General features: G+C 36.7%; 1 protein-coding gene across 2 annotated transcripts in view; it reads right to left on the bottom strand.

Moving 5' to 3' along the window:
* Positions 1-22,470, bottom strand: part of CEP128 (centrosomal protein 128) — a 460,860-nt gene that overhangs the window by 11,761 nt on the left and 426,629 nt on the right. For both annotated transcript variants that reach the window (XM_030931469.1, XM_030931470.1), the window contains 2 exons: positions 22,200-22,313; positions 250-358 (listed from right to left, as the gene is read on the bottom strand). In XM_030931469.1, coding sequence (XP_030787329.1) covers positions 250-358; positions 22,200-22,313 — 223 coding nt within the window. The remainder of the gene's footprint in view (positions 1-249; positions 359-22,199; positions 22,314-22,470) is intronic.

Raw genomic sequence — 22,470 nt, forward strand, 5'->3', positions numbered from 1 at the left:
TTAAGATTTTTACCTTGGGTGGTTATTTAAGTTATTCTGAGAAGTATAAAGTCTAAAAAGGAGGGATTCTACATATTTTTAGTAAACTGTGTACTATTATGAATATCCTTGAACATTTTTTGTATAATTCATGAGGATTTTCTCAGACTTAAGAATATCTCTATCATGTACTGGCCTTAAACTAATTTTTCCATGTGTTGCATTTTCTTAAATCTAATTTAAAAACGGGTACAGGACTTTATTACTTACAGTTCATGTATGAAAATCTTGGACTAGACAGGAAGCGACTGTGATCCTGCCAAGAGGATGAGTGATCTAACCCATGAGTGTGGGAACCTTCTGGAAAGGTTCTGTCACCCTAAGGAAAAAAAGGCACAGCATTTCAATGATTACACAAGGTAAGGACCAAGACTCATTTAAATGTACTGAAGCTGAAATTAAATCTTAATATACAAGCTATGTTGTACATGCACAAGTTAATATAACTATAATCACTGTAAAAATAAAATATGGGCATGTTAAGGAAAATCTGCAAAAAAGGAGAAATCACCCATTGCTATAGCAGCATGACATATTTCTTTCCAGTCTTTTCCCCCATGAATAGAATTTATAAAACTTTGTGTTTAACTTAAACTTATGCTATAAACATTTTTGAAGTCATTATTTATCCTAACGTTTAGCTTATGAGTTACTCTTATACTATCTAGTGGATATACTATGTTTTACTCAGCCATATTTTATTGGTATTTAGGTGGTTTCCAATGTTTTACTCATATACATAACACTGTGAGAAATATCTTTAAACATATAACCTTTTCCATATTTAGGACTATTCCTTATGACAAATTCTCATGAAAAAATACTGGGTCAATAAAAATAATTTGATGTTTTAAAATACATTTAGGTAGACTGCTTTCTAGATTATATTCATCCTCTCACTCATTTAATAAATATTTAGTAAATGAAAATGAACCCAGAAAAGGTCCTTCTCCTTATGTATTATATGAATGTGTCCATCTCCACATATCTCAGCTATAACGCTAAATAATTTTACTAATAAAATAGATTTAAAATAGGTGTTTAATATACTTTCCTTTGATAAACAGTAAAACTGCACTTTCTTCTCATGAATGTTTCCTACTTATTTACCATACTTGTGATTTTTTTCCTTCTTTCACTCATTCATTCATTCACTCACAATAATTTAGTGGGCACCTATGTGGTAGGCTAAGAGAAAGCAAGACATTGGGGTCTAGAGTCAGAAAGCCTTCAGGCTTGCAGAAGAGAAAGGCATTAAACAAATGACATAATTAAAAACTATGATAAGTGCTATAAAAACAGGTAATAACAAGAAGAACCAAGTTTAGATTTAGGATTCAGATAAGACCCCCTCTGGGAGGTGATAGTTAAGGCAATGTTTGAATGTGGAATGTGAATCCACGAAATCAGCCAGGTGAAAATGTATTGGTGGGGCATGAGAAAGCGGAAGGTGAGGAGAAGGATCAGGGAGGGCAGTCAGGGAATGATGTTCCAAACTCAAGTAAGTGCAGAGGTGAGAAAGAGCTTGGTGTGTCTGAAGAACTGGAGGAAGGCCCCACAGCTTAGGTACACTGAGCCTGGGGGAAGAGATTACAGTGAGATCCAGGGCCATGCTCAGGATTTGAAACTTCTTTTTCTTTTAAAGTACAATCAGAAGGCAATCAGGACTTTAAAGGAGAAGGATGACAAACTTTGATTTATTTTTTTTTCAAAGATTACTTGGGCCTCTGTTTGGAGAATGAATGGAAGCAGCACAGGATTGAAATATGAATACCAGTTAAGACCATAACTGAGGGTAACAGTGGGGTTCTAGGGAGATGAAGGCATCAAGAAATGTTGGCAAAAATTCCATATCTGTGGGTTAGGTGGCCCAGAAAGATTTCTCAAAATATGGTCCCCACATGGAGTAAGGCCTCATGTAACATGACCATCTGATGAATTAGCTGTCCTTCTCTATACCAAGTACCAACTTTATATTTTATTTCTGTGTCACATACAATGTACATAAGTGCAAAAGAAAGGGGCAAACATTTAAAAAGTATTTTTAAAAGGTCCATATACTTTGAGCCAAAGGCACGAACATAATCCTCAGGTGGTTCAAGATCATTAGCCTTCATGTACCAAAGGGAGATGATATAGTTAGGGTATTTGCCCATGTCCCAATCTCATGTTGAAGTGTACTCCCCAGTGTTGGAGATGGGGCCTGGTGGGAGGTGTTTGGGTCATGGGGGTGGATCCCTCATGGCTTGGTGCCGTCCTTGCAATAGTGAGTACTGGGGAGATCTGTTTTTTTAAGTGTGTGGCACCTCCCCTCACCTCTTGCTGCTGCTTTTGCCATGTGAAGTGCCTGTGCCTGCTTCACCTTCTGCCATGAGTAAAAGTTCCCTGAGGCCTCCCCCAAAGCCAAGCAGATGCCGATACCATGCCTGTACAGCCTGCAGAACCGTGAGCCAATTTCTTTGTAAACTACCCAGGCTCAGGTATTTCTTTATAGCAACACAAGATCAGACTAATACAGGAGGTTAGCTAGATTTAAGATGAAGACCCTGACGTTTTTAACCAAGTGATTTTCAATTTTCACTAATTATGGGAATTTCATAAGAAACTCGAAGTCTTTCACTGCAGGATCTCTAGAAAGGAAAGGATATACATTATGCCCCAAATGTATTCCAACAACTACTTTAGAATGAGCTGACATTGGGCAACTAGAGACAGGTAAACTAGCTACTGTAGTTCAGATGTGACATACTACAGGTGTGGCTGGAATTGGAAGATGTATAAATGGAGAAGAGGGTTATGATCTCAACCAATGCTAGAAATCTCCACTGAATCATGATTTTGATATAAATTATGGTTTTGAAAGAGAAAAGCATAATAAATGGTTTCCCACTAAAAGATGCTTTGATGATTAGAGGTCAATAAGGGAAAGCAAACACACATTTTACTCACTGATGCCACAATTGAGAAAGGCAGTGAGAGGAAAAGAGTAGAGACACAGGTTTGAGTATCTTGTTGAAACAGATAGTGTCATGGTGGCCTCAAAATATGCCTACCAGAGGAAGGATGAATTAAACAAAGATATTTAAATACTATTCATTCTTCCTAAAAGGTATGGCTTTAAATTTCTAAAACAAAGTCAACTGGCATCAAAGCATTGGTTATATATTTTCTATTTAGAGAAAAATAATAATTTATTATTCTTTTTTGCTGTTTTTTGTTTTTTTGAGACAGAGTCTTGCTCTGTTGCCCAGGCTGGAGTGCAGTGGCACAATCTTGGCTCACTGCAACCTCTGCCTCCCAGGTTCAAGTGATCTTCCTGCCTCAGCGCCCCCAGTAGCTGGGATTACAGGCATGTACCACCATGCCTAGCTAATTTTTGTATTTTGTATTTTTAGTTGGTCAGGATGGTCTCGAACTCCTGACCTCAGGTGATCCAACTGCCTTGGCCTCCCAAAATGCTGGGATTACAGGCGTGAGCCACAGTGCCTGGCCTAATTTAAATTTTTAATGATAAAGCCAGCTACTTGGCATATAACAGTCAAAATATGGCACTGACATATTTCATTCTAGCAAATTTAAAAAATATGGGGAAAATTCTGGAGAAAAATTATTCAACAAATATTTTAAAATAAAAACTTATTAGCATAATTTAAGGATACATTTTCCCAGGTCTTACTTATAAATATCTGTTTATATGGAGATCACCTTCGTTGACAATTTTGTTTCCTATTTTTTCATAGGAATTTTCTCTATCATGATCATCGTTATCATTATTAGGGTTATTTAGTATCTTAGTTTACTAATCTCATATTGTTCAAAATTTACAATTGATTTCAGTATTCTCTGTTATAAATAATCATTTGATAAACATCTTGGTATAAAAACTTTTGTCCATATTTTTATGTATTTATTATAAATTCCTAGAATTGAAATTACTGAATGATACATTTTAAGGCTTTAAAAAATATCAATTTCATTTTAGTTGAAAAATTTTAGAGTTTTCAACTAAAAATTGGTAGTTTTCAAAAATTGGTAGAGTTATTCACAACATTTACTAAACATACGTTGTTAAAAATTATTTAAAACCTTTTTATGGGTACAAAATAGGTGCGTATATTTATGGAGTACATGAGGTATTTTGATACAGGCACAGAGTGCAATAATCTTGTATTAGTCTGATTTCACACTGTGATAAAGAACTACCGGAGACTGGGTAGTTTATGAAGAAAAAAGGTTTAACTGATTCACAGTTCCAGATGGCTGGGGAGGTCTCAGAAAACTTACCATCATGGCGGAAGGAGAAGGGGAAGTAAAGACCTACTTCACATGGCACCAGGAGAGAGCGAGCATGGGAAACTGCCACTTTGAAAACCATCAGATCTCGTGAGAACTCTCTCATTATCACAAGAACAGCATGGGGAAAACCACCCCTACGATCCAGTGATCTCCCATTTGGTCCCTGTATACCTAGAAGTGGGATACCTAGCTGGATCATCTAAAAGTTCTACTTTTCGCTTTTCAAAACTCCTCCATACTGTTCTCCACAGTGGCTGTACTAATTTACATTCCAACCAACAGTGTATGGGGGTTCTCCTTTCTCCACATCCTTGCCAGCATTTGTTATGGCCCGTCTTTTGGGTAAAAGCCACTTTAACTGAGGTGAGATGATATCTTAGAATTGTGATTTACATTTCTCAATGATCTTGAGTCCATTTCCTACACCTATTTGCCATTTTATATCTTCTTTTGAGAAATGACTATCCAGATCTTTTGCCTGTTTTTAAATCAAATTATTAGGTTTTTTCCTCTATGGAGTTGAGTTCCTTATGTATTATGGTTATTAATCCCTTATTAGATGGATAGTTTGCAAAAATGTTCTCCTATTCTGGGGTTGTCTTTTCATGAGGCTGATTGTTTTGTTTAATGTGCAGAATCTTTTTAACTTTATGTGATCCCAGGTCTCCAGCTTTGGTTATCTGTACTTCTGGTGTATTCCTCAAAGTCTTTGCACAATCCAATATCCTGGTGAGTTTCTTTTTTCTTATAGTAGCTTCATAATTTGAGGTCATCTATGTCTTTAATCCATTTTGATATGAATTTTGTATATGATAAGAGATATATATTCTAGTTTCATTTTTCTGCATATGAATATCCAGTTTTTACAGTAATATTTATCAGAGACTGTCTTTTCCCCCAATGTATGTTCTTGGAAACTCTGTCAAAAATAATTTCACTGTAAATGTATGGATTTGTTTCTGGGCTCTCTATTCTGTTCCATTGGTCTATGTGTCTGTTTTTATGCCAGCAACATGCTGTTTTGGTTACTATAGCTCTGTAGTGTAATTTGAAGTCAAGTAATGTGATTCCTCCAGCTTAGTTCTTTTTGCTCAGGATGGCTTTGGCTATTCTGGGTCTTGTGGTTCTATATAAATTTTTGGATAGTTTTTTCTATTTCCATGAAGAATGTCATTGATCTTTTCACAGGGATTGCACTGAATTTGTAGATTGCTTTGGGTAGTATGGACATTTTAACAGCATTTTTACAATCCATGACTATAAAATATCTTTCCATTTTTTTGTGTGTGTGTCCTCTTCAATTTCTTATATCAGTGTTTTATAGTTTTCATTGTGGAGAATCCTTCACTTCTTTGGTTATATCTATTCCTAGGTATCTTATTTGTGGGTATTGTAAATAGGATTACTGTTTTGATTTCTTTTTCACATTGTCCACTGTTTGTATATAAAAACACTACTAATTTTTGTATATAGATTTTGTATCCTTCAAATTTACTGAATTCGTTTAACAGTTCTAATAGCTTCTCAGTACAGTCTAGATTTTTTTCAAGTAGAAGATCATATCATTGGCAAACAAGAATAATTGACTTCTTCCTTTCCAATTTGGATGCCCCTTATTTCTTTCTCTTCTCTGATTGCTCCTAACTAGGACTTCCAAGGCTATGTTTAACAGCTAGGGAAAGTGGGCGTCCTTGTCTTCTTACAGATCTTAGAGGAAGGGTGTTCAGTTGTTTCTTGTTCAGTATAATACTAGCTGTGGGCCTGTCATATATGACTTTTATTGTGTTGAGATATGTTCCTTTTAAAATCCCTCTAAAACCTGAGTTTTTTGAGGCTTTTCAATATGAAGGATGTTTCATTTTATCAAATGCTTTTTCAGTATCAGTTGAAATGATCATATGAATTTTGTCCTTCATTCTGTTGGTATGATGTATGACACTGGTGGATTTGTGTATGTTAAACCATCTTTGCATCCCTGGTCTATTATGAATAATCTTTTTAATAGATTGTTGAATTTGGTTTGCTGGAATTCTGTTGGAGATTTTTTTCATCAATGTTCATCAGAGATATTGGCCTGTGGTTTTTTTTTTCTTTCTTTCTTTTTTTTTAATGTGTCTTCTTCTGGTTTTAGTATCAGGGTAATACTGGCTTCATAGAATGAGTTTGGAAGTATTCCCTCCTCCTCTATTCTTTGAAATAGGTTGAGTAAGATTGGTATTAGTTCTTTAAGTGTTTGATAGAATTCAGCAGTGAAGCCATCAGGTCCCAGGTTTTTCTTTGCTGGAAGCCTTTTTACTATGGCTTCAATCTCATTACTTGTTATTGGTCTATTCAGATTTTGGATGTTTTCAGGAAGTTCAATCTTAGTAGGTTGTATGTGTCTAGAATTTATCCATTTTATCTAAGCTTTCCTATTTATTGGCATATAGTTACTCATTGAAGTCTCTAATGATCCTCTCTGCAGTATCAGGTGTAATGCCTCCATTTTCATCTCAGATTTTATTTATTTGGGTCTTTTCTCTCTTTTTCTTATTGTGGCTAAAGGTTTGTCAATTTTATCTTTTCAAAAAAACAACTGTTTAGTTGATATTTTGTATTTTTTTTCATTTCCCTTTCATTTGTATCTACTCTGATCTTCATTATTTCTTTTCTTCTACTAATTTTGAATTTAGTTTTCTCTTGCTTTCTAGTTCTTTAAGATGCATCACTCAGTTTTTTATTTGAAGTTCTTCTGCTTTTTTGATGTAGGCATTTATTGCTCTAAACTTTCTTCTTAGTAATGCTTTTGCTATACCCCATAGGTTTTGATATGTTATGCTTCCATTTTCATTTGTTTCAAGTAATTTTTAAATTTCTCTTAGTTTCTTTATTGACCCACTGGTCATTCAAGAGTATACTGTTTAATTTCCATGTGTTTGTATAGTTTCCAAATTGATTTCTAGTTTTATTCCCTTGTGGTCAGATACGATACTTGGTTTTTCAATTTTTTTGAATTTTTAAAGAACTGTTTTGTGACCAAACATATGGTCTATCCCTGTCAACGATGCATGTGCTGAGGAGAAGAATGTCTTCTGCAACCACTGGATGAAATGTTCTGTACATATCTATTAGGTTCATCTGGTCTATACTACAGATTAAGTCTTACGCTTCTTTGTTGATTTTTTTGTCTGGACAATCTGTCCAATGCTGAAAGTGGGTGTTGAAGTCTTCAGCTATTATTGTATTGGTATCTATCTCTCTCTTTAGCTCCAATAATATTGACTTTATATATCTGGGAACTCCAGTGTTGGGTGCATATATATTTACAATTGTTATATCCTCTTACTGAATGCACCTCTTTATCATTACACGATAACCTTGTCTCTTTTTATAGATTTTTGCTTTGAGATCTATTTTTTCTGATGTAAGTATAGCTACTCCTGCTGTTTTGGGTTTCTGTTTGCATGAAGGATCATTTTCCATCCATTTATTTTTAGTCTACATATGTCTTTATAGGTAAAGTGTGTTTCTTGTAGGCAACAGACCATTGGGTCTTGTTTCCTTTTTCAGTCCATTCAGTCATTCTATGTCTTCTGATTGGAGAATTTAGTCTATTTACAATCACTGTTACTATTGATAAGCAAGAACTTACTCCTGTCATTTTGTTATTCATTTTATGTTTGTTTTCTGGTCGTCTTCTTCCTGTCTTCCTTTTTGTGAAAGCAATTTCTTCTGGTAGTATGTTTTAATTTCTTGCTTTTTATTTTTTGTGTATCTGTTGTAGGTTTTTTGATTTAAGGTTATCATGAGGTTTGCAAATAACATAACATGTTATTTTTTAACTAATGATAACACTTCAAGAACAAGCAAGCTAACAAACAAGCAAAGAGAAAACTAATAAAAACACTTTAACTTCACCCCTCCTACTTTTAAATTTCTTTGTCTCTATTTTTATCTTATGCCATTTATGCCCTGAAAAGTTGTATTTATTACTAGTTTTGACTGACTTATCTTTTAGTCTTTCTACTGAAGACATGAGTACCTTATACACTGTAATTACAGTGTTATAATATTCAGATTTTTCTGTGTACTTACCATTACTAGTGAGTTTTGTACCTTCAAATGATATAGTATTGCTTGTCAACATCCTTTAAGGTCAGATTGAAGGACTCCCATTAGCTTTTGTTATAGGACTGGTCTAGTGTTGATAAATACCCTCAGTTTTTGTTTGTCTGGGAAAGTCTTCACTTCCCCTTCACATTTGAAGGATATTTTTCCTGGATATACTATTCTAGCATAAAAGTTGTATTTCTTCAGCAATTTATGTCATGCCTGTCTCTCCTGGCCTGTAAGATTTCCACTGAAAAGTCTGCTGACAGATGGATGGGAGCTCCTTTGTATATTATTTGTTTCTTTAATCTTGTTGCTTTTAATTTTTTCCCTAATACTTGACCCTTGGGAGTTATACATTTTGAGGTAGTCTTATTTGGGTTAAATTTACTTGGTGTTCTATAACCTTCTTGTACTTAAATATTTATATCTTTCTGTAGTTTTGGAAAGTTCTCTGTTATTATTTCATTGAAAGACTTTCTACTCCAATCTCTCTCTCTAGCTCCTCTTTAAGGCCAATAACTCTTGTATCTGTCCTTTTGAGGTGAAAACTAAGCTCTATTTTTTAATCTTGCCCAAATTCCTGTCTAAGGGGTCTGGGGAGTTGTGCCCTACAAACTATAAATTCTCATCAGATGGGTCTTATTTAATTCTATGTATCGTGACTTACTTTCCAATCTGACTCTGGCATAGCCTTATAATACCAGGAAGAAAATCAAAACTATTTTACCCCAAAACATGTTTTTCTGCCATATCTTGAAATGGCTCTGCAAAGCCATCCTTTGTGTGGGAAAAATTGCATTTGCAAAGAATCTCTATTAACATAGCTAGATCTTTTTCTTCAGGCCCTCCCAATCTTGAAGAGATTAACTAAAAGTCTAGCACCTTTTAACAATCTGAATAGGAAATATTTGTCATCTATTGTCTCTAAGGGCAGCCACTATAAGACTTCAAAAAGACCTTGGTCTCCACAATCTTTTATCTTAACCTGAATATTTCCTTTCTATTGATCCCAGGTCTTTAGACAACCTCAACTAATTGTCAACCAGAAAATGTTTAAATTTACCTATAGCCTGGAAGCCCCTGCTTTGAGTTGTCCCATCTTTTTGAACCAAACCAATGTATTTCTCAAATGTATTTGATTGATGTCTCATGCCTCCCTAAAATATATAAAACCAAGCTGTACCCCAACCACCTTGGGCACATATTCTCAGGACCCTCCTAAGGGCTGTGTCATGGGCTAAGGTCACTCGTATTTGGTTCAGAATAAATCTCTTCAAATATTTTACAAAGTTTGACTCTTTTCATCAACAGAGGCTATTTTCTAGATCTTATTGGTATGCTTCATTATTTTTTATTTTTTGTCTCCTCTGACTGTATATTTTCAAATAGCCTGTCTTTAAGCCCACTAATTATTTCTTCTGCTTAAGCAATTCTGCTTTTGAGTGACTCATGCATTATTCAGTATGTCAATTAAATTTTTTAGCTCCAGAATTTCTGCTTGATTTTTAAATATTATTTCAATCTCTTTGTTAAGTTTATCTAATAGGATTCTAAATTCCGTCTCTGTGTTATCTTGAATTTTGTGGTGCTATTTAAACAGCTATTTTGAATTCTCTTAAAGGTCACATATTTCTGTCACTCCAGGATTGGTCCCTGGTGTGTTTAGTTTGTTTGGTAAGGGCATGTTTTCATGGATGGTTCTGATGCTGGGGGATATTTGTCAGTGTCTGAGCCCTGAAGAGTTAGGTATTTATTGTAGTCTTGGCAGTCTGGGCTTGTTTGGATCCATCCTTTCTGAGAAGGGTTTCCAAGTATTCAAAGGGAATTGAGTGTTGTGATCTAAGTCTTTGGTCACTGCAGCTTTGTCTGCATTAAATGGCACCTGAAGCCCAGTATCACTGTGATTCTTGCAGACTTATAGAGGTACTGCCTGGTGGTCTTGAATAAGATCCATGAGAATTCCCTGGGTTACCAGGCAGAGTCTCTTGTTTTCTTCCCCTAATTTTTGCCAAATCAATGAACTCACTCTCTCTCCATGATAAGCTGCCTGGAGATGGGGAAGAGGTGACAGAAACATCCCTGTGGCCATCACCACTAGGACTCTGCTGGGTCCATGTGACTAACTCCTGGCTACTGGTCATGTTCACTCAAGGCCTGTAGCTTCTCCAGTTAGCAGGTGGTGAATCCAGCCATGCTTGTGGCCTTTCCTTCAGAGCAGTGAGCTCTGCCCCAGCCCAGGGCAGATCCAGAAATGCCATCCAGGAGCCAGGGTCCAGAGTTGGAAACTTTAGGGATCTACTTGCTGCTCTATTCTACTGAGGCTGAGCTGACACACAAGCCAGAAGACAAAGTCCTTCCTACTTTTCACTCTTCTTTCCTCATGAAGAAAGAGTCTCTCTGTGGCCACCATAGCCCCAGGCCCATGATGAGTACTGCCTAACTACTACCGATGTTCACTCAACAAACTGTCAACCAGATAATGCTGAGGAATCTTCATTCAGCTTGTAGTGAATGCTGCCAGGCCTGGGTCTCTCCCTTCAGGGTAACAGGCTCCTAACTGGTCTAGGGCTGTTTCAGAAATGTTGTCCAGAAGCCAAGACCTGGAATCAGCATCCCCACTGTGCCTGAGCTGTTGCCCAAGCTGCAAGACAAAGTCCCCTTCACTCCTCTCTTTCCTTTTCTCAAGCAGGAAGTCTTGCCCTGTGACAACTACAGCTGAGAATGTGCTGGGTCACACCTGAAGCTAGCACAGGCCTGGGTCTTACCTAAGGCCTGTGGCGAGTACTGCCTAGGTACCACTTAGGTTTTTTTTTTTTTTTTTTTTTTTGAGATGGAGTTTCACTTTTGTTGCCCAAGCTGGAGGGCAATGGTGCGACGGCAGCTCACTGCAACCTCCACCTCCCGGGTTCAAGCAATTCTCCCGCCTCAGCCTCCTGAGCAGCTGGGATTACAGGTGCATACCACCACACCTGGTTAATTTTTTTGTATTTTTAGTAGAAACGGGGTTTCACCATGTTAGCCAGGTTGGTCTTGAATTCCTGACCTCAGGTGATCCACCCACCTCAGCCTCCCAAAGTGCTGGGATTACAGGTATGCAAGACCTACAGACTCTTTAGTCAGCAGGTGATAAATGACTGGGTCCTTTCTTCAACAAAGCAGGTTCCCTTCTGACCCAGGATGTGTCTAGAAATGTTATCTGGGAGCTAGGTCATGGAATGAGGGCTTCGGGACTCTGCCTGGTACCCTATTCTACTATGGCTAAGCTGATATCCAAGTTGCAAAACAAAGTCCTCTTTACTCTCCTCCTTTCCCCAACTAAATCTGAAGGAAGGAGTGTCTCCTGGAGCTTCGAGCTGTATTGCCTTAGTTGGGGAATAGGTGATGCTAGCACTCCCTTGATAGCCCTGGCTATTGTCTTACTAGGTCACGCCAATGGCTCTAAGCCCAGCACGGTACCAGGCTTGTCCTTGTGGCTAAACTTCCTTTCAAGTTTATTTAGGATCCCAGAGAACTTTAGTCCATTGTGATGGGTCTAGCTAGAACTCAGATTCCAACTATCAGGATGGATGATTCCCTTCTGGCTAGCGCTCGTCTAAATGCTCCCTCCATGGGCATGACTAAATTCTGACTTGTGTTGCTTTCCACTGTGACAGGGTAGCACTGAGTTCCCATGCAAAGTTCCACAATCACTGTTCTCTCTTTCCCCAAAACACACGGATTCTCTCTCCCACCACATGGCTGCTGCCAGAGGATGGGGGAGGAGTGGGGAAATGTAGGCAATTCAAGATAGTCTTTCCTACCCTCTTCAGTGCCTTTTTCCTTGATATGATGTTAGAACCAGATACTGTGATTGCTCACCTGAATTTTTATTCATATAGGAGTGCTTTTTTGTCTGGATAGTTAGTTGTTCAATTTGGTTTTCCTGAGAGAGAGAGATAGGGGGACAATTGCTGGAGGGTTCTATTTCACCATCTTGCTCTGCCTCCTCCCCCTAATTATTCTTTTAATATCATTAGGAGCTGTAGTAATATTCTTCTTTCATTCCTAATATTGGCCATTTGTATCTTCTCTTTTTTGTCCTAATCAGTCTGGCTAGAGATTTTTGATTCTTATCGATTTTTTTGAAGAACCTGCTTTTAGGTAATTTATTTATTTTTTTAATTTCATTGATCTTAAATGTACTGTATCCTTGCTTTTACTTACTTTGGGTTTAATTTGCTCTTGGTCTTCTAGTTTTTTACAATGGAAGCACAGACTATTGATTTGAAACATTTTTTCTTTTGTAATATACACATTTCATGTTACAGATTTCCCTCTGAGCACTTTTTAGATGATCTCACAAATTTGGATAAATTGTGTATTAATTTTTATGTAGGTAAAATATTTTCTAATTTTTCTTTTGATTTTCTTGATACATCCATGGATTATTTGAAGTATCATGTTTAACTTCTAAATATTTGGGGAATTTTTAGGTATCTTTCTGTTATTAATTTCTAATTTCATTCTGTTGGGAATAGACAACATATATTGCATAATTTCAATCATTTTAAATTTATTGAAATTTGTTTTATTGTTACTGGGGGGTCCTTGTTCTTAGAGCTCCCAAGATGGTGGCAAGTCTTTTGTTCTCTGACCTGGGGTTCTTGGCCTCATGGATTCCAAGGAATGGAATCTTGAGCCATGCGGTGAGTGTTATAGCTCTATTAGAAGCCGTGGGTCACAGAAGAGAACCGTGGAACCCAGCAGCTAGCGTTCAGCTTGAATAAGATGAACCGGGACACTTAGCCATGCAGGAACAATGGCAAGACTTTAGCCTGATTGGGAGTGGGAATGGGCACCTCGCTGGATCAGGAGCGCAGTGGACACCCTGTCAGATCCAGAGGGGTGGAAGTCAGTGGCGGGTCTGCAGCAAATAGCAGTGGTGGACGGCGAGCGAAAGCTCAGCTCCAGCCATAACAAACACAGACCAGAAGAACATGCAGTTGCAAGATTTAATAGAGTGAAAACAGAACTCCCATACAATGGGAGGGGACCCAAAGGGGGTTGCCATTGCCAGCTCCAATGCCTGGGTTTATATCCTGAGCATTGTCCCTCCCCCACGCTCTCAGGTGATAGATGACTGGCTATTTCTTTACCTCCTGTTTTAGCCTAATTAGCATTTTAGTGAGCTCTTTTTACTACCTGATTGGTCAGATGTGAGCTAAGTTGCAAGCCCCATATTTAAAGGTGGATGTGGTCACCTTCCCAATTAGGCTTAGGGATTCTTAGTCGCCCTAGGAAATCCACATAGCCCTGTCTCTCATTATGACTCAGAATATAGTCTGCCTTGGGAAATATTCAATGTGTACATGGAAAATATGTGTAATTAGCTGTTTTGGGGGAAGTATTCTATAAATGTCAATTAAATTTACTTGGTTAATAGTATTGTTCAAGTCTTCTATATCTTTACTGACTTTCTGCCTACTGTTTTATGAATTGCTGAAAAAGGAATGTTGAAATCTCCAACTATAATTATGGATTTGACTATTTTTCCTTGCAATTCTATCAGTTTTTTCTTCATATATTTTGACACTGTTAATAGGTGAACACACATTTATGACTGTTATTCCTTCCCTTTACAATTGTTGACTTATTCATGATTCAATCACTCACACTTATTTCTTTCACTTTTGGAAAATGAGGAGGTTTAACTCTATTATATCTTTAAGTTCTAATATAAGTCTTCAAAATATTGTCAGAATTTCTTATATTACCTTGAAACAAAACTAGCCAAGTTAACCCTAAAAGACTACCCTAAAATAAAAATATTTCAAAATGCTTTGAACAATCAACATAACAGAACATGAAAAAAAACAAAACAGAACTGTCATCTCGTCTAATTCTATACTGATAATTAATTTGTAGAACTTCTATAAAAGTAAATTTTATAAGGTGACCATAAAATGAATGTTTCCAATTCCTAGCTATCTTTGCACCAAAAGCTTAAGTATTAAAAAGGAAATATTTGTTAAAAAGGAACATCCTTTGCAATTCTAATGATCTCAGCTTTTGCTTCTTACCAATTCTTATATACTTAGCACAAGGACCTATTTTCATTGCTGTCCTAAGTCTCAACAAGCTAGTTAGCCAGAAATCTCTGCAAAAGTTCCACTGGGTGAAGGGACTTGCATTTTCTAATATTTTTCCTGGGTTTCTTCCACTTCTCTTTCATAACCCACATTGTAATTGGTTTTTAAAAAGCTGTTCCAACCTGACTAAATGTCTTTGCTAAACTGATCTCTAATGATGAATATTTAATGATACCCACCAAGTATTTTTCTCTCTGGAATATTATAAGTTCAAAGTGTATGAGACAAATGATACATTTAATTTTTTAAAATTTTAATTTGTCCAGCCCTTCCCCTGGAGAGAAGGAACAAACACGTATGTATTTCACATTCCCTGGCAAAAATATTTTCCTGAATTTGTCTCTAGCCTAATAATGCACTGTCCCTCCATTTCTGCCCTACTCTGAATTCCCAGTTCTCTATCAGTGCTCAAGAAAATTTAATCTCTTCCTCAGTAAACTACTTTATTCCTATCTGAAAGTTTAATCTGGGCAGATGCTTTACTTAAAGTCTGCCCTCCATATCTCCATCTGTGTGGCTGCTATTTTACATTTTAACCTCCAAGAGGGTGAGGCTATGATTGCCTCCATCTACCCATCTTTCCATCTACTCATTTTTCCATCTACCCATCCACATACTCCACAATTTAGCGCTGTGCCATCTACACTAAATAACTCAATAAATGGTCATATGATGATCATTTCTTGACCAAAGTGCAGAAATTAAAGTTTGCTGTGGTGGAGCTGGGAAACAGGAGATTCCTGCTCTCACATTCTCAGTGTCTTGATGTAAAAAAATTACGGGGCTGCGCCAGATCATCTCTGAGTCCTCTCAGCATTAACACTGTATGATTCTAATCTATCCAGACAGAAACAGTGAACAATCAGTACTTCTAACTATGCAAACTATGCAAATTTACCATTGGGAATCCAAATTGATACAACAATATTAAAAACCCAAAGCAAGCCAGACACAGTGGCTCACACCTGTAATCCCAGCACTTTGAGAGGTGGAAGATTGCAGATCATCTGTGGTCAGGCATTGGAGACCAGCCTGGCCAACATGGTGAAACCCCATCTCCACTAAAAATACAAAAATTAGCCAGGCATGGTAGCACATGCCTGTGATCCCAGCTACCTGGGAGGCTGAAGCAGAAGACTTGCTTGAACTCAGGAGGCAGAGGTTGCAGTGAGCCAAGACCGTCACTGCACTCCAGCCTGGATGACAGAGTGAGATTCCATCTAAAAAAAAAAACTAAAGCAACACTCATCTACCATATTAACAGATTTATGAAAATACTCTTCTAGATAAATCCATTTGAATCTCTTTGACTAGTTTTCATAATAGGACTAATATCTAATTGATATTTTATTGTATGAAATTATATATTCCCAGTGTGTCAATAATGAAAAGATTTTACTCAAATTTTTTTCTTTTTACTTACTTCAGACTTGGCTTCACATGACTTTAATCCATTTTCAGAAACCAAATCCACTCATAGTGGATAAAAATTTGCCACAAACAAGCATACTCAAAAAGATGTGCCATTGACATAAGAAATAAAGGGAGGAGTGTGAAGATGTTTTTAATGATGGTTCACAGGAATCAGTGCTTAGTCTCTTAAAGTGACTTTATTGGTTTTTTTTTTTTTTTTTTCCTTGAGATGGAGTCTCGCTCTGTCACCCAGGCTGGAGTGCAGTGGCATGATCTCGGCTCACTGCAAGCTCTGCCTCCCGGGTTCACCCCATTCTCCTGCCTCAGCCTCCTGAGTAGCTGGGACTACAGGCGTCCACCACCATACCCAGCTAATTTTTTTTTTTTTTTTTGTAATTTTAGTAGAGACAGGGCTTCACCATGTTAGCCAGGATGGTCTCGATCTCCTGACCTCGTGATCTGCTCACCTCAGCCTCCCAAAGTGCTGGGATTATAGGCATGAGCCACCGCATACGGCCTTAAAGTGACTATTTTAAAGGAAACAATCATTGTTTGGATGAATATATTATGATGTTTGTTAAAAACTAATAAATTTAATTGTTTTTTCTTAGGTATTTAGTACCTAGAATTTTGAATTAGAGATTATTAAAAATGGCTTATATAGTTACATTTGTTCACAATCTTTCTTTTCTTAATATTTTTGTGGAGTAAATTATTTGGAAGGGTAAAAGCATGTGGCTTGCTAAGGGAATTGGGTTTGATAAAGTGTGGCTCTAATAGGTTAAAATATTAATATGCTCATCTAAGTACCCATGTTGATTTCTGAATAAGCACGTTAGATCCATTACAAATTTCAGATTTTTAACAAAGAAAAAAATACCAATTCAACTGGTAACCTTTTGTTTAATTTTTGAAGAGCAGGATGAAATTGACTAGTTAAATATGGCGAGCAGGTTAGTCTTGACCACTTCAAGAGAATAAACATATCTTCATATTTCAGCATGATTTGATTGCCTGTAAGGTTTTAAATGTGTCATGTAATCTTTACTGCAAAAATAGCAATTAAATTTTTGTTAGAATTTTAGAAAGGCTGAAACTAGAAAATGATTTTTTAAAAGTTTTTAAAATCACCAATTTAACATGTGTTGTACACTCACTGTGTGTTCTGGAGTCAAGGCAGTGCTTGCCTTCAAAAGCCCATACAATCTAGTAGAAGAGCATTTCCCAAACGTCAATATTCACCTATAGTTTTACTACTGTTTTCTCTTACATTTACTTAAAAGTTAACCTTGCACTCTAAATCTCTGTATAGGGGAGGCTTAAAAGATGGAGAGAAGCACAGAGCTGTGTTTGCATATTAGTTTACATATGACTTCTTATCAAAGCATGGAGTAGTTATAAATGAGATAATTGGAGTATTGTAGGGTTAACGCTCTCTCAAATTCTCCCATGGTTGCCACTACTATTCCTAAGCAATATCTGTAAAAATCAATGTAATAATCCATTAGTGATATATTTTTATAGTCATTAAAATAAAAATGTTTATGCATCACCTACAATCTTGAATTGTACTAGGAATTATACATAGCATGCTTTAGAAGCTACTGTTGTAGAAGATTTAAGATATGTATAGAAATAGCTGACTTGAGAGAGAAAGTGCTAACAGCCATTAATTGCTGTGAGCAAGGTATAAACAAATCACAAAGATTCAATGAGAGAGAAATGAGTTCAAGGAACAAAACATGTACTTATATCACACACGTACTTACACTGAACAAATATGACCGGGCTTTGGCAAACTCTGCTCCCATGGACTCTGCCGAAAGCCATTATTAATGCTTCCTCACCTACCTCATCTTATCCCATAAAACATCTGTTTGTTTAAAAAGAAACTGTATACTAACTCTTCAACTACAAGTTAAAAATCATGACTTTTCTTTCAAGGGGAAGAAGAATGGGGAATAAACATGCCTTCTGCAATTTTACTAAAAAATTCCAATGTTAATTAAAACCATATATTTAGTATGGGTAAAGGTAATAAATGGGGATGTCTTGGACAAAACCATGCCCCTCTGTGAATTCAAATTAGTGATGCTGTGTTACTGGCTGACTTTTGAACATTCTGTTCTATTTGAAACAGCTGAGCCAGGAAGGAAGCCTGTATGTCCTACAGAAACCCAATTAAGCTTGATGAAAGAGAGGCCATGAAATGCTTCTCTTGTCTACCAAGACAGAGTAAATGTTGTGTTAGATTCAGCTTTGAAATGAATTCTAAATATAAGCTTTTAGATCAGGCTTTGTCCAGTTAGCTTGGTCAACTTAAGACAATATTACATTTGATGCTCTCACAATTGGGGATGATGGTCCTGCTCAAAATCTTGACAGGCTTCTAGAAAGCTGATCCTTTTTGTTCTGGTGATTGCCACAGGAATAAACAGAGGAGATGGCTCTAGCCTTGGAGTGATTGAAAGAGAACCGGACTTGCCCACTTCCTGCTAACCCTTCCCTACACCAGCAGCGTGGTCATATTGGATGTTTCATTGCCTTTTTACAACAGCAACATAAGAGAAGCCAGCTGCCAACACAGTCTGCTATTCCAACAGTTATTTGTCTGTCAACAGGAATATAGTCAGAATCTACAACTGAAATTCTAATAGTGATCCTCTCCCAAACTGAGATTTGGATAAATGTTTTCTTGTGCCTTGTCACTACAAACCTCTTTTCAAAAGACTCTTGAGCATCTTTCTTTCCTCTGAACCCCTAATGCAGTTTACTGGGGCCACTTTTATGGGGCTACCTTTATAGCATTTAGCCCTTTTCTTTTTTGTGCCACTGTAATTTGTATGAAGGATTTAAATTCCTAAGGGTTGGTAATGTTTTTTCTTATTGTGCCATTCTCTTGAGCTCCTAGCACAGTGCCTTGGTTTGCATTAAAAATCCAATAAATGTTTGATGAATTCTGTGTTTAGAAAAACAACAACAAAAATATGAATATTGTCCAATTACAACAAAAAAGTCAGAGGTTTTTGCTTCATTTTGTTCACTGACGTGAGTCCCATGCACCTAGAAAGTTCTTGGCATACAACCGACACTCAATAAATATTTGCTGAATGAATAAGTATTATGACTTTCCAAAGAGCTTGGACAGTATCTATTTGATTGGCAAATACAGAAAAGGAAATATGTCATATAATGTGTAAAGGAAGAAGTAGAGTAGTAGTTTCTTCTTCCTCTAGACCAGAGGTTAGAAAACATTTTCTATAGAGGGCCAGACAGTAAATACTTTAGTCTTTGTGGGCCATATGGTTTCTGTAGCAACTATTCAACTCTACTGTTCAGTGCAAAAGCAGCCAAAGACAATATGTGAATAAATGAGTGTGGTTGTATTACAATAAAACTTTATTTACAAAAATAGTTGGCAGGCAAGATTGGACCCATGAGCAGTTTGCCAACCTCTGCTCTAGAGCACCTGTGTCTGTTAGAATTAAGATAACTAGGTAAATATTCTCTCCTTTAATACCATGCTTTCTGCATCTTTATACATTTATTCCCCAACCCCACACCCACAGGTACTGTGATTTGCAACATGGTAGCTGTACAGTATATGTTTGTTGCATTAAACTGAGTCTTACACTGATTTCCTGGAACTATAGTTTTCAGTAAACCAGTTAACTCAAGTCCCTATAATTTGCCTTTTCTTTGAATTCTGTCTTAGCAAATGTGGGGAAAGTTAATAGCTACTGAAATAATGTCTCCTGAAACTGATGGAGTAAGGGGCACATTCTCTCTGGAGTTTCTGTTTCTCTTATTTGAAGCATTTTCTTCAGGATGTCAATGAGGTATCATAGCTGGCTCTTCTGATTATCCATGAAGACAAGAAATGACTAACACAACTTTCTCATTACTCATTTAAGCTCTCTCAGTCTTTTTAAAAAACTTATTTTCATGAAAGGAGTATGAGAAAATGACCACTGGTATCTACAATTGGCAAAAATGTGTTCCTATATTTTCCTCTCCAGTGACTACCAAAAATGTTATATCCTGTGAGTTTTACATTAAATTACTATATTATTTCAGGCCAGGAATCTGTGACATATGGGTGATAGTAGATATATCCATTGCTGAAATGTATCTGTTTTAAAATATTTAAGTAGTATTAATGTGGAACAATGCCATCATAAAATGGGTTCTGCAGCTCTATCCTATATTTGCACTATCTACTTGCAAAATTTTCAAACTTATTTTTCATTTTGCTAAGTGCTGGCCCCTCTTATGAACTAGGCCTGATGCCCTCTTCAGCTGCAAATGTAATTTTAAACAGAACTCCAATGAGATTACTTGCTGAACATGTTAAACATTCATAGCTTTGCCATATGCTGTTATGGAAATTGCATTGATTTATAGCAATTTGGGTGCCACTAGATAGCACTGATTCACCTGATACCAACTCTAAGTGTACTGGAAAATAATGTTTTAAATGTTTCATTTGCATCTAGACCTCTGTTGAACTAAGAGACGTGTACTATGTTTATGCATTTTTGGAGAACACTGATTTTTACATATTGAAAATATATTCCTGTATTTGGTGACTTCCAGAAAAAATTAGGTATATAAGGTCTAAACTTATACTGTCATGGCACAGTGGTCAATGACGTAAATTACTAAAGCTAGGCAGACTTAGGTTTTAATCCTGATTCAACCATTTAATTACTCTACAGCCTTACTTTCTTCAGTGGTATAAGAGGAAAAATAGTCATGCTTATCTGAGAGGACTGCCGTGAATATTACATATGATAATGTATATAAGGCATGTAACACCTACAAGAAGATAAATGTCTTGTGGTTTGTTCTAAAATATGCTCAATAATCATTAGCTTTCATAGCCTAAACTTTGTATTTCTGTTATAGATCAGCAGCACTCCTTTAAATGGTAGAGAAATGCTTGAGTTTGCAGGACCTGACTGGGAATGTTGGAAGATGATTTAGAGAACTTAAAAATTGCCATACGAGACAAGGTCACTACTATAGTGAATATATGGATCTATTAAAAACAAAAGTAAAAGGGAACAAAGTCACAGGATGTTCTCTTCACAGTAAGGGTATCAATAACCTGTCCTAATTGTGTTAATTTTTATTTGGAAGGGAGAAAGTATAATGCTCATTTTAAGCATGCTAAGAAGGACTTATGGAAATGAACACTGTCTTTATATCCACTGAGCATTCCATCCAATTACATTCAGAGGAGGAAAGCCGCTTCTTAGAAATAATTATATTTCGCTGTAATAAGTGAATATATACAGTGTAATGAATATTCATACATATTCAAGTTTGTAAGAACACAAGAAAGCCAGAAAACCCTTAGCTTTTGTTTTTAATTGACTTGGAGTGCACATTTGAATATAGATGGATTCTCTCTGGGTCAGCATTCTCAACAGAGGGCATCTTTGCCCTCCAGGGAACATTTGACAATGTCAGGAGACATTTTTGGATGTTACAACCTGAGATGGGAGATGTTACTGGCATCTAGTGCATACGTTTTAGGGATGCAACTAAATACACTGCAATGCATAAAACTGCCTCTACCACAATGAATTAACTGGCCCCAAATATCAAGAATGCCAAGGTTGAGAAACCTTGCTCCAAACTGAGAGCTGCCCAAGATCAAATGGATTTAAAATCACCCAGATCCCAGATGGATACTGGGTAGGCTCTAGAGAATGTATGCTTTTTGTTAATATAGTTAAGTCTTCCCAGTGTCCTGTGCTGGCTCCATGGTGATGAAACAAAAGCTGAAGTATTAATATGGAGTTCATATCCCCTCTAGAAGAAAATGACTAGAATTCCAAAGTACAATATATTATCTGATCTACTGCAGACTTCAGTGTGGAGAGCAGCTAGACTTATACATAGAAGAAGGTGAACATCACACTAAGACTTTGACCAAACAGTGACCAGGGGTTTCTTGGCTCTTACGCAGCACCAGTTCCCATGAACAAGTAACATATCAAGCAGTGATGGCATAGACTTAAGGCTTACTTCCCAGACAAAATGTGATAAGCACAAATGCTAGATTTTTATTCTCTATTTCCACAGAATTGAAAATCTATTTAATATATCAAGGAAAATATTTTCTTTCACAAGTGCCCTTACACAAACAGAGGCTGCTTAAGAGGTGGTAGCCTTAAACATGGATACTACTTAAAGACTAAAAATGTGTATAAAGAACATTACTTTGAAACTTTTGGTTCTGTACTTGATGTCCTCTTGGTGATGCTGAAGAGAATTTCTGTGAACTCTGTATTTAGAATATCTTCCATCAGTTCTCTCAGATGAACTGCAGGAATCCTGGGAAAAAAAGCAAAGGGTCTGAACTGGTAGATGAAAGAAAATTGGTGCTTGAAATTAGAGTAAGAAAGAGTCTATATGTAGATAAAAATGAAAATAAATAATTACAAAAATTTAGAGATATATAGGAGAATCACAGGCCACCATAGAGAAAGAA

This window comes from Rhinopithecus roxellana, chromosome 5, assembly GCF_007565055.1.
Source record: "Rhinopithecus roxellana isolate Shanxi Qingling chromosome 5, ASM756505v1, whole genome shotgun sequence".
NCBI lineage: Eukaryota > Metazoa > Chordata > Mammalia > Primates > Cercopithecidae > Rhinopithecus > Rhinopithecus roxellana.